Source organism: Culex quinquefasciatus, chromosome 3 (genome assembly GCF_015732765.1).
Source record: "Culex quinquefasciatus strain JHB chromosome 3, VPISU_Cqui_1.0_pri_paternal, whole genome shotgun sequence".
Taxonomy (NCBI): Eukaryota; Metazoa; Arthropoda; class Insecta; order Diptera; family Culicidae; genus Culex; species Culex quinquefasciatus.
Window position 1 is genome coordinate 165,835,333 of NC_051863.1, and position 14,005 is coordinate 165,849,337.

A 14,005-nucleotide genomic window follows, 5' to 3' on the forward strand; every position below is an offset into this window, starting at 1 on the left:
TGTGGTCACACAGGCGGTAGAGGTAATATTCATATTTAAATTTCATTCTCTGCCAAGCCTCGTGGTGGTGGTGTTGGTGGTTTGGGGAGAAGATGCTGCTGGGGTGTGGCCAGGGGATGGTCGTCTTCGGCGTCGTGTGATAATATGAAGATTCCTCTCATATAAAAGGGGCCCCACGCTCATTATCTCGTCAGTGTGTTTTTTGCATCCAAACTAAATTCAGTTATCAGCTCTCTCAAACCAACCCAAACAAAACTCAAAATGAAGACCATCATTGCTTTCGCCACCATCGTTGCCCTGGCTCTGGCCCTGCCCCTGGATGACTCCAAGAATGCCCAGATCCTGAAGTACGAGAACGACAACATCGGCGTTGATGGATACAAGTTCGCGTAAGTGACCCAAAGTGACCCCACAGTAGGGGCAAAAGTGCAACCGAATCAAGAAAAATCACCGAAAAGACTTGAATGCGTGAGTGAGGCAGGTTAAGCAACGAACCCTTGTCGTGTAGGCTGAAGGTCGCCAAACAGCATCGTGTGGTTCTCCAATTTGTCGAGTTTGGTGACCTTTGGCTGTGCACACCTGCCCAGTGTCTAATCGTTTCGAGTGAGACCTATGATACCGAACAAATTCACACAACTTGAATCCGAATCCAAGTCAAGTGGTGATTGTGTCATCTCCACTCAAGTGTTCAAACATCTTGGCGGTACCAAATTAACATAATTGCTCGCTCAGTTGTCATCGATTAGCACCTGACCAACCATTTCTTACCATTTTCTGATACAGCTTCGAGACCAGCGATGGACAGTCCCGCCAGGAACAGGCTGAGCTGAAGAAGCTGGCCGATGATGTTGAGGCTCTGGTTGTCCGTGGATCGTACACCTTCACCGGCGCTGACGGACAGGTCTACACCGTGAACTACGTCGCCGACGAGAACGGATTCCAGCCCGAGGGTGCCCATCTGCCAGTGGCCTAAGTTGCACCACAGCAGCACAATACCAATTGTAGTACAACAAATTACAAACTACAACATCAGCACCAACATCAGCAGCCCCACTGAAGAAGCGTCGCACACCAACAGCACACGACGACAATTGAAGCAAACAACTAAAATTTACAACAACAACTGAGAATACTCCGACAAATCTAAGTCCATGCTTGTAAAGTGTACAGTTTTTATAAAATTTCTTGTAAATGATCTTTTTTTGCGTTCCTGGTTTTTTTTCGGAATAAACTTGAGTTACCTAAAGGCCGTTCGTAACGTGCCGCTCTATTGCTACAGCAACAACTACAACAACAACATGATGAACTTTGTACGAATACCAACTGCCATATCTTTTTTTTATAATTTTTTTTTTGACGAAATAAAGCTAGTATTTAAGTGAAATGTGAACACGACAATCTGTTTTATTTATTTTTTGCAAAGCACCATGCAATCTCGTACAGTCATCCTACATATCCGATACAAAAAAAAAAATTATAATTATTTGCTTATATTGGCAATTATCGGCGAGAAATATTAAATTAACCTAGGATAGAAAGAGGAGAGACAGAATTAAAGATCGCGACAACAGTTTTTTCAAACCTTTTGTCAAATAATGGATAGATCCAGTGTCGGGTAATGGAAGACCCCTAAAAAGCTAGTTCAACCAAATATTACACTTAGAATGAATGGCCCTCAGCTTCTTCACCTCATTTCCCCTTATAACTGCCAGCGCCCTGTCTGCCAGCGCCCTGCCCTAATCTTGGAGTACTTTTGTGAAGTTCGATGAATATCAAAAGTAATATCAAAGTATGTTTTTTTGGGGTTTCTATGTTTAGAAACGTAATACTATTATCTTGCGCAATTAGAATTTGGACCCTTGTAGCCGCCAAGCTACAGAGTTCAATGCACTAAAGCATTTCCGGCCAAATAATTAAAAGCGTAAATTCTATGGAAATTCCATAGCAACCTATGATTTAATAATATTTAGAAACAAAGCGCCTTCATGGATTTATTTAAAAAAAAAAATGGATTCCGTTGAGGAAATTGGTTTGTTAGAATGAAGCCGTTCCAATCTACAGAATTCAATATTTGGTGCCATGGTATCGAAGATACCAAGAGCATGCATTTAATCATCGAAAAATCCAATGATAGCAACTGGAGTCATATTTTCATTTTCAATAGAAACAAATAAGAAGCACTTTATGTGTAGGTCGGCTGCAGCGAAAATTATTGATAATCTATAGAACCCATCGTATTTCACCCTCATTTTCCAAAATTTTATTCGATTTTTTTTTAGAAAATTTTTAGCAACTTTAGTTATGCAAAAAAAAAATAACTTTACCTGTGTTATGTTTCTTTTTTGTATATGCATTACTATACAGTAGTCTGTCTCATTTTGAAGTCATGTCGAGGAATTGTGGGTGCTCACTTCTTAAATGATAGATTATGATGTTAGGAAGAATGTTATCTTAGACAATAAAAAATAATAAAATACTTTTTCGCATCCCGTCTTTAACCCTCTAACGCCCACGGTTACTTCAGAGCACCACTAATTTATGTGTTTAAAATTAAATTCTCTGCAACCATACAATTTTTCAACTAGCTTCAACCTGCATTTGTTTATACAGAATGTTTTCTTATAACTAGGGATGGAATAATTGCAAAAAAAAACCGCTTGCGAATTTTCTTCAACCGCGAAAGAGAGAGGAGGCAAATGACGCAAAAGAAAATGGCTCCCGAAATTCTCCAAGAAAATCAATCTACTGATGATTTTTTTTTAATTTCCTGGTCACTTAAAGTCATTTATTTCACTTTGTTTACACACATTGCCCATCTACAAAATGTTACAGGTCATTTTTCGACGAGTGACGTTACACTTGCAAGTGTAGTAGTGAAAAAGATGTTCCGCCAAATAATCAAGATGATGATTTTTTTCGAATCTTTTTACCGATCTTTCGTGCGCGAGAGAGGAGAGCATGCTCCATTTGGATTTTTCTCTTGATGATCATCCAAAGATTTTCTTTTGATGATGATTATTCCATCGCTGCTTATAACCATCAAAATTTCATCAAATTTGGACGATCCAGTTACAAGTAATGTAGAAAAACGTAAGATTTCTCGATTTTGCTCTTGGAAGGTGTTAATTTACTAAAAAAAATCACTTTTTTGAACGAATTTTCTTAAAAAGCTTGGAATCATTACAAAAACTGTTTCAATCAGGTGTGTATTTTTTTTTTCAAACAATAGGTTTTTGTCCATGGATTAAGATGCACTATCGATTTTGGACCAAAATTCAAGTTTTTGGTCTCTCCCAGGCCCATTCCTGAAACTTTTCTTCGGGAATGCTCATTTAATTTAGGGTAGCCTTTTTTTCCCAGTAAAGCAACATTTTTTTTTCTTTTGAGAAAATGCAATTTTGACCCTCTAGTGCCAAGATGTTTGAGTTTTAGGGAAAAAAGTGTCAATTTTCAAAATTTCTCAGAACTCATAAGCAAGGCCTACTATTTACACGACGTTACAAGTATATAACTTCAAGGTCAGGGTATGCTTTCTTAAAGTAATTTTTTCCCGCTGAATCCGAATCTGGAATCTTATTTCATGTAAACAGTGATGTTTTGGAGCTACGCCCTTTTGGAATGTTATTTGCGTGTATTAGCTGCAATTAAAATCGCTTGCAAGTTCGGTCATACTTTTCTCGGGTTTCGTTACATATTGATTGATATTTTAATCACAGAACTTTCTATGTTTGATGTTTTTTTCACTTTCTGATTATCTAAAGTTTTTCGACATAAGGATTGAATAAAAAAATGTTTTTTTTATTTGGTGTCTGTTGTGTAGCGGAAAACATGATGACTTAAGTAATATGTATTTAATTTTTAATTAAAATTAATTAATTATTATTTTTTACGTTATTTTTTAATGTTTTTTTCATTCAAAAGTACCGAATTATGTGGGAAAACTGCCATTGGCATTCTAAATTCATGGAATCAAAACGCGCCTAAATCTATTCTCAGGCAGATTGAAAACGCTTAACGCTATTTTTTATGGCAACCGTTACCATGGAGCTTCCAGCGATGTTTAAACCGTTTCTTGTTATGCGTTGAAAAGCTCGCGTTTTTCATAAAAAATAGCGTATGCTCCCGAGAGCTAGTACAGAATAATGTTTAGCAAGGATAAAACTAATACAAAAAATATAATACTAGCATTTATCTTTTTGAAATCATTGCAATCTTAAACATTATAATCAAAAGAAAGAGAAATAATTTAATTTTAGATTTTTTTTTGTAGTTAGCCAGTAACAGTAACTATGTTTGAAAAAGTTTTAATTGGATCAGGTGAAAACTAAATAAATGTTTTTAACCGTATGAAACTTCACGATGCAAGTAAAGCGTGCTATTTTTGTCTTTTAAGCATAGTTCTGTTGCAGTTCTTATTGCAGCTATTTAAACTGAGTGGAAATTATAAAGAATGATTATTATTAAAATTAAATTCATAAGGATCTATTCATTCCTGAATTATAATTTAATGTCTTATTGTGCCTCATCGGTTGAACTTGATAAGATACTCATTTGGAATTAGGCTTGGAAATTATATATGTTACTGTTGGAAAACAACTAACTCTCATAAATATCATTCTTCTAGAGTAATCAAAACCTCAAACTCCTAATTAACGACCGGCAAAAAATACAGTCCTTCTTCGCAAAGTTCTAATCCTGATTTACGAATACCAGCGATCTTTGAAAAGTTATTCTCCCAAGAACTTCAAAACCATTATGATTGTTTTCCGCTTGGTAGTCACAGATCAAGGACGAATCTTAATGAAGACATCACTAATTCTGGGCTGATGGAACGAACCCTAATATTGTTAATCATAGCCCTGCGGCACAAAGTTATGACACCGACCGACCAGCGCCATGCTGATCGGGAAGCGGTTTGAGAACAATTTGAGGTTACGTTCATGTCACGCGCGGGCATCGATCGATGTCGTCGTTTGCGTTGATTTCAAAGATATGGAATGAGTGGGACCGTCCCTTAACTTGGAGCATCTCCATCTCCACCGGTGATGCTTTGATAATACGCAAAAACATACCCAACATAGGTTGAGGTTTTCAATCGAGTAGTATCGATCTTGCCATAATCGTATAAGCATAAATTTAACCACCGTGAGGTCATCCGCCCGCGGGCTTACCAGCCGTTTGGGGTGGAAATATAATACAAACTGGGTTGACTTAAGGTCTCGATTCAAAAATAGTTTTTTTTTATGAATTTCAGATTCAAATAAACTTTATTTTTTAAAAGCATTCTTTAAAATCTATACGCAAAAAAACATATAAATTCTTATACTAAATTTCAAACACACCGTGCTTCATAGACGTAGCAGGTGGATTTGGCTTCAACTTCTCATGGGTACGATGCGTGAAGCCGCAGACCCCACTCGACAGCTGATAAAAAGGGTGTGCTTGAAAAATTGACTGATTATTTATGCGTTTTCTGTCGTGCTCGAAACGCCGGGTCCAATAAAATCTCGTGACGATAATGATACATTGAGATTTCTGATTTATTCAGTGGTTCACTCATTAGCGAACTTCACACGATTTGTGAAATTATTTTGATATTTTTTAGCTAAAGCTGAAGAAGCAACTCCATAAATCGGGCCCGGAACCGGATTTGATACGCACAGGCCAGATCCACGTGCATTTTGTTCGTTAGAAGAGAGTCGTTTTTTTTTCAATTACGGTTGGAGACGCACTGACGCAGAGTGGACAATTTCGTAAAGGTCAACCGGAATTCATCGGTTATTAACGTCACAAGATGCATTTAATTGAAAAAAACTACAATGTTGCAGAAGAAATCTTAAATAGAAAATCTTTCAAAATGCGAATTTTTTATATGTTTTATTTGGCTATGATTTTGCGTCGCAATTAGATGGAATTATGAACTCTCTTATGAATAATAGATAGGAAAACCAGGAACAAGAGAACTATTCAATTTCCTAGAAAATTCTCTATATTTCTACAAAAATCTATCGAATATTTTAAAATTTCGTCACCAAGCAAAACATTTCAATAGGGCTAAAATTTGAAGTGAAAAGTTATATTTAATATTGAAAAGTTATATTTAATATTGAAAATCAGATTTCCAATTGGATAACACCTTGACAAAGTCAGGGCCTCGTGGCGCGGTGGTTAGCGGCTTCGGCTGCCGATCCCTGAGATGCGATGGGGCGCGGGTTCGATTCCCGCCTTATCCTCCTGGCCTTTTATCGGATGGGGAAGTAAAACGTCGGTCCATTTGCGAAATTTGGGTGACTCACCACACATAACCTTCGGACGCCTAGAAAGGAGCAGAAACTTGCAACAGAGCCCACAAAAGACCCGGGGGTCGTTTAAGTGGATTGCTTTGCTTTTTGACAAAATCAATTTTCTCAACTGTGATTTCAAATATTTTTTTCAGAATTTTTTAAAAGTGCATTTTCATTAGGTTTCAAAAATCATGATGTCCATATTTCTCTGTGGCATTTTTTGGTCACACAAAACATATCAAAAAATTAACAATATTTTTTTTTGCAAATTGCTCTTTTTGTGAAAAAGGAAAAAAAGTTTTTTTAAATGTAACATTTATTCCTGAATAGAACTCATCTCCACCTACAAAATTGAAGTCATCTTCTACAACTTTGCTCAATTTGAATTCAGCCGAATTCCTAGAGACTTTCTCTAAAGAAGAGAAGGGCAAATAAAGAGGGAGCCGCTTAAAGAGCTGGTTAACTGTAAGAAACGTTCCAAGATGGAAACATGTCTAAACTTGTGTATTAATTTTATTTTTAAAATATAATTGTATTTCCAACAAATTGTAGTATTACATTTTTTCCGAGGGCTAAAAATGTTATTTCAATTATTACAATGCTTATAAACTAATTGAGGGCTCAAAGCAAAATTCGAAAGAATAGTGCTACCAACTCAAACCATCATAAAAATGTGTTCATTCGTAAATTGAAATCTCCAACAATTGCCATACATCGAAATCTGACCAGTCCTTGGACATCAAGCTGTAGTGGTCGAGGAAGCTAAGTCATTCGGTTAGTCGGTCAAAGGTCTCTGGTTCTATTCCCGTAGACAACACTTATGTTTTTTGTTTTGACGGATGAAGTACTTAGGATTAAAAAAAAAACATTAACGGTACACATCAACCATTTTAGTGACTTCAAAACTAGGGACCATCTATAAACAACGTGGGTACCTTAGGGGGGGGGGGGAGTTCAGTGATTGTTCAAGCTCCATACAAAAAAGTTTTGTTTTGTATGGAAATTTTCCACGAGGGGGAGGGGGGTCTGAGATTTCACAAAAGTGTCCACGTGGTTTATGGATGTTCCCCTACGGAAACTATTGATATGATTTTTTATTCATCCTCTAAAGAACTGTCTTCAAAGTTATTAACAACAAAGTTTGACAATTTTAACTCATAGATTCTTTCAGGATTGGGTCCGTAAGTTTGTAAATTTTTGAATAAGAAGACAACAACTTCCTTGGTTGCTGTGCACTCAATAGAGGAGAAAAGCAACTCGCGACAAAATTTTGAGGCTAGGAATTTTGACAGGTATGATTTTCATAAAGTATTCGCCTCCTTTTCTCTCCCACAGAAAACCTGGGAACGAGGTAACTGTCAAACTAGGCCAAAATGTTAAAGTCACTCACAAAATGAACTTTGAGTGATTTGAGTTCATTTCTGACGTCACGATTTTGTCCTTTATTGCATTTTTATCATATATTTTCAGTTTTCTAGATATCTAGTATTCTTTGAAATAACTCCAAAAGTAAAACTGAATGATTTTCCAAGCAAAATAAAAAACTTTTCATTGCACAATGGATTGTAAAGATATATTAAAGTACTAACCGAACATTTTAGCATTTCAAAATTCCTAGCAACATGGAAAATTTCACTAAAAAATGACTTAATAGCCCATAACACTATGGAAAAAATAAATACTTTTGCTTTGGCATTTCTAAACTATATCAATAAAAAGGCGTTTAGAAAATAATTCGCAGAATATAATTTTGTAATAAATTATAAGCATTTGTATAATTTTAACAGATATAAACAAAATTTAGTCAAATCAAAAGCACCTTTCTCCAAATTTTAGAATTAAGTCTGTGTGCTCTTTCCATCCTAGCTTTCAAATTTTTACGTTCGAGTAGAAATCTTCACATTGAGACTGCCAAGACCTATTGTTTGCAAGTGAGATTTACTCTTTATTTTTTATAATAATTTATAAAAATTCAATAAAAGCACACAAAAAATCACACACATGCTTAAAATTAACATTTTCATCAAAATTTTGATAAAGAACGAAACAGCCATTCAAAAGAGCCTTTCATTTTAATGAGCGAGCAAATATGAGCGGCTCATAGAAAAGAGCGGTTTAGCCCACCTCTCCTCTGAAGCGATTATAACTCTTTGGTTAAATTTTGAATGCTGCGCATAAACCTGTACCATGTGAAATGTCGAGCCTTTATTTATTTATTCTTTATTAGAAAAAATGAAATTATCACGCTCCTTAAAACAACAAATGTATTTATATTAAACTTTGAAATGGATAACACAAATGACAAACAAGTTTTGAGCTAAGGCACAACATACTTAATTGGCATTGTTGTCTAATTTTCGAAAAAAGTATCGTAATAAATTTAAAATCAATGTTTGATATATTTTTGAGTCGTCGTTACCGGAAACACCTTAACTTAATATCATTTTGTTTTGTTGCCTTCGGTGGGTTCCTTTAACATAATAGAATATTGCTTGATGCAGTTTCATAAATTTTCTAACGTTTTGTTAAGAAAACAAAAAACAGTCTTCATTTTAAAAAACTCAAGTTTTAACTTACTTTCACACACAAAAAAATATTCATATCCTTCAACTCCAGTCAATCAAAATTAATTTCAATCAAATGCTGCTAACACAAAACAAACAAATTGGGTGACTCATAGAGTCACCATCTGTCGCCAGAACCAGCCCCTACGTTAATCAGTTCCATTTGATGATCTTTGCCGAAACAATCCGTTGCGGATTTTTAGAATAAAATTAATCGAAATAGAATCGAAAAAAAAACGCAGCAAAAGTTCATTAGAACCTGACCCCGCCGAGAATTGTTACGTCACGTTATGCTAAAATTTACGATTTTCTTTCGCAAAATGTTTACCCAAAAAGAAGCGGCTGTGTGTCATACCAGTTGACTTTGAATGTTCCGACTTTGAGGAGGTTTCAAAATAAAGTTATTTTTAGACATGTGGCAGACGTCAACGTAGAAATAAAAAAAGTGAAGAACATTTCGACTCGGGACTGCACTCGCTGACTCATCTTGGATTAGCCAAATCCCAATACATCTCACTTTTCCGATTCGTTGTGGGGGTGTTGTTTTGTAATTTGATGTGCTCGGTTTTGTCAGAGACTCGCCGGATTAGATTACGCAGAAATCACCTCGCGAACGTTCAATTTCGGATCTTTACGACGGCACACCTAGGACACCTAGTTTCGAGTAGGAATCTCCCAATCGAGAACGCCAAGGCAAAGCTGTAGAGCGAATAATTTGATTTTGATTTTTGATTTTTGACGACGGCATAAAACAAATCATGGTTTACTGATGCAAAAAATCGTGCTGCAATATTTTGTATTTTTATGTTTGCTTATTTTATTGAATGCAGACGCCGCCAATTTAGCAGTTGGACAAATTTTGAACGATGTCGCAAATCGTTTAACCCTGAGATTTGGGGGGCATCTTAGCAGCTGTAAAATTCTCGTAGTTTGATGTTAAAATCATGACATTAATAGATACCGATTATTCTTGACGATTTTTTTTTGCAGAAAAAAAGCAAGGAAACGTATAACAACTTTTTGGGATGACACATTCGAAATAAACCAGGAAACTTGCTTGGCATTTCAGAATTGAATATCTGAATTGACTAATTGAGGTTGAATAATATCACTGTTTTCCATAAAAGGAAACTACCCTCAGTTAAGTAACAAAGTAAACATAACATCAAACAATCGCCGAATGATTAATCAAATTTTACCGGTATCACTTCAAATCAACAGTTCATTCATGACGAAACCAGTGAAGCTTCACATTTTAACGCCTCCCCAAATCATACAGATAGCCCTCGACAATTGAAGGACGAACGGTTTGCGCGCAGAATTATCAATAAATCAACCTGGACAAAACAGCACATCTTTTCAACTATGGTTCATGATATGGTTTTAGGGTAAAATCCGTTGAAATCTTAAATTTATGAATAGAATATGATAATTTACAAAATGATCAATACGTTTGATATCGAAAATTTTTACAATAAAATTTTGTTAAATATTCCTAAACAACTTCCAAATTTTCTCACTATCCTCAGCCTGGGAGCTACACAGGTCAAGCATCATTAAGTTCACACATTAGAACGATTCGTCCATGACGGACTGAGCTGTGTTGGCCGCAGGTTCTTCAGCAGCTTTATGTCCAACTCGGAACCATTCCTCATGATTGCACCTCGACCGGCACTTGTACACAAAGTAATCGACCTTTCGGCAATGTTTTGCTACCCCCTCGGCAAACAAGCCAACGGTTAACGGTTGCTAACGTAATCCTGAGGTGATGAATGGGGAGGTGGAATTTATTGTTGCATTCTTCTGAATGAATTTTGGAAGGTTGGATTGGTTGCGAGTTTTTCAAATTTTGAAGCATTTACGGTGTCTTGAACTCACCATTGCCAGTATTATTTAGTTACGGCATCCTTATGTTTTGTTTTTTGTGCATTTATCATAAATACAATCAAGATTCATCACAAACATCATTTTAGTAGATTCCTTTAATGGAACTGCTAAGAGGAGGCACAATGACATTTCACCTTTAGACTGTCTGAGTTTAACCAGTTAATAAGGGACGTTAAATGATTAATAATTTGGCGTTTGATCTTTCTTATATCCAGCAAAAAATGAAATGTTTTTTTTAAATATCGAATAAAAAAATATAAACACATTCTACAATAAAAACGTTACATAATCCACCGTAAGGTGGTTGATGCCTTCCTCATAATACTATAGTTTTTATTGGTAAAATAAAAATGTCTACCTACAAATCTGGAGCAATTTCGTACCGCCCCTTTCAAATGTTGCTCCAGAAATGTTCTCTAAATAAAACTTCATATACTCATTACTCGACAGGGTTGTCAGATATTTATCTTTTTGGACTCGTTGAATCTGTATGAACATTATGCACGCATCCAACGATAGGTCGCATGATTAATCCGGACATCGTATCGATCGAAATATCAGAGATCCAGCTTCAAAAAAGTGTATAAACAACACTTAAGTGATCATAACTTTTGATAAGGTCATAAGATCTTCGATGTTTTAGGCTCATTTGAAAGATCTTTCAATTATCTAACTAACGACCTGTCACATAATGGGTCCGGACACAATTTTCATTGAATTATCTGAGATCCGGCTTCAAACTAGTGAATAAATTACACTTAAGTGCTCATAACTTTTGATAGGGTTGTCAGATCTTCAATGTTTTGGCCTCTTCAAAAAAAAATTAAAAATTTATTGTTATTGCAATATGGGTATCAAATGATCAGTTTTTTTTTATACATTTCGAATGTTATAACATTTTTTTTGAAAACACTCAAAATTTTCACAAAACTACGTAATTTCGAAAAAAATACTCAACAATTTCAGTTTTTACAATATCACGAAGTGTTTCCTAGAACAAACCTAATTCGCAATTCGCAATTCGCAATTTTCATTGTAAGAACGGGACTTGACCGATCTTATGCACTAGGTTCCCGACGAACACGCACTGCCCTTACACCTACATCTCACCCTTGCTCTGAGTCAGTACGAGCAACACGCTAGAACACGCTTTGAGTGTTCGTGCCAGGCATGCACACCTTCTTTTCCGGTTACGCATTTTAACTCGGCCGACCATTTATAGTGTGCCTATCAATTTTCATTAAAGCAAGAACTGTTTTATTTTTAGTTTGAATTTAAAAACTAATTGTTATTTACTGTGAACCTGAAATTTTCCCTATTGTTGAGTCGTGTTAATCTGTTGCTATTTTTTCTGTCGCGGTGTTTTGTTACAATATTTTGGTCCTAAGCATTTTAGAAAAGTTTTTCAAAAGTACAATAGTAATATTTGTGTTATTCCTTTAATCATTCCATAAATTGAGTAAGGGCTCGAACCTAACTTGCTTAAGAAAAAGGTGAAGTTTCAAAACAATGGTCAGTGAAGGAAATATACTTTGTAAAGAATCAATAGTAAAAGAAAGATAGTAATTTATGAAGTAGATAAAGAAATTAACAATAGTTAATAAATAGAGGTAACACACAAGCTTAGGTTGTATTGAGGGCAATTTACAGGAAAGATGAGAAAATATTCAAATAGACAAATAAAGAAAAGGCACATGATAAACAAAATTGACATCGCTGCCAAATTAAGGGAAAGCAGACAGTTTGTAACAGCAGCATCAATTGGTAAAATAGAGTGGAAAAGCGTTGAGAAATAAGAGAATCAAATGAATAAAATCGAAATCAAATGGAGGATAGTAAACAGAAGCCGCGTTAGAAAATCAGTGAAACAAAATAAACAGAAGATAGGTGGTAGCTGAGAATGAAGAGAAGAGGAACCTCGTTGTGTGATGTTTCAGCTACATCCACAGCAGTTGACTCAACATACTGCGAATCAAAACAATACCGTCTACAATCACAAATTACTTCTCTTTCCCACATTGACGCGCCCCTTTCTTCTAACCGTCTCGACTCTGACCCTCGTTGGTCAAAGGTTAACGAGTCGTTTCCACAGGCCACCAGCTAGGTTACACCTTGTCATCATGATGACTAAACCAAGCCAACGTGGAGGTAAGAAAATAGGACACTTGCAAGGAACCAAAGCCTACTGTTTTGTCCAACCAGCACTACGAATGCAGTTGGGCTCCTTCCAGGATGTTCCTCGCCTGGGTGTCAACCGACGAGTATCATCAGTATCATGCACCCTTGGCCTGCAATGTTTCCTAGAACAAACCTAAGATAAAAAAATCGGCAAGTGTGTTATTTGGCACCATGATAGAAGGGATCTTTCCCGTCATTTTGAGGGGTCTGGAGATATATTTCGTCGGGGGGTCTAGAGCAACTTTTTTTTTGAAGATTTTTTTTCGAATTGATAGGATTTTTCTTCAGAAAAGTCGATGGAAATCGATGGGTTCATGTTCATATCCATCAAATTAAATATGAATGTGCCTCAAGTGACTCTTAATTACATATTTTACCTCAAATTAAAAGTTTCCAACCCAAATTTACCAGATTTCTAGCTTTCTTTGAAATAATCTTTTGATCGGGAATTAAATCCAGAAATTTTGGAGAAAGTCACTTTTTATTTTAAGAAATTGAGTATATCTCTACTCATATTGAACCAAAATTGATGCTTTTTATGGAAATTGTTCAGAAAACTGTTCTCTAAACTGTGATTGATTCGAAAATGTTTCAAAAAATTTGAGTGTTGGCAGAGGATTGAAAAAATAACGTTGGGAACCTTTTGGGTAATTAAAAGCTTTTAAATGAAATACTCCAAGTTTAGCAATGTTATAAGCTTGAATTTTTATCCGGGCAATCTGTTGCTGTGTTTTTATGACAAATTTTACAAAGAAAAGATTTTTATTCGGTAGTTTTGAGGTTTCCAGCTTGGATGTTGGGGTTATTTCAAAGAAAGCTAGAAATCTGGTAAATTTGGGTTGGAAACTTTTAATTTGAAGTCAAATATGTAATTTAGACTCACTTGAGACACATTCATATTTAATTTGAGGGATATGAACATGAACCCATCGCTTTCCAATAAAATCGAAATAAAATCTTCAAAAATAAAGTTGCTCTAGACCCCCCGACGAAATATTTCGCCAGACCCCTTAAAATGTCGGGAAAGAGCCCTTCTTTCATGGTGCCAAACAGGGGGATGCTAACGGCAGCCATCTTGGGTGACTGAGATTG

The 14,005-nt window shown here is 35.8% G+C and overlaps 1 protein-coding gene across 1 annotated transcript; it reads left to right on the top strand.

Annotated features, from left to right (window-relative positions):
* Positions 1–182: 182 nt before the first annotated feature.
* LOC6049801 (flexible cuticle protein 12) lies at positions 183–1,395 on the top strand. Its single transcript, XM_001866472.2, has 2 exons — positions 183–389; positions 784–1,395. Exons 1-2 carry the CDS (start codon positions 262–264, stop codon positions 971–973), a joined length of 318 nt encoding a protein of 105 aa, XP_001866507.1. The 5' UTR covers positions 183–261; the 3' UTR covers positions 974–1,395.
* Positions 1,396–14,005: the final 12,610 nt, after the last annotated feature.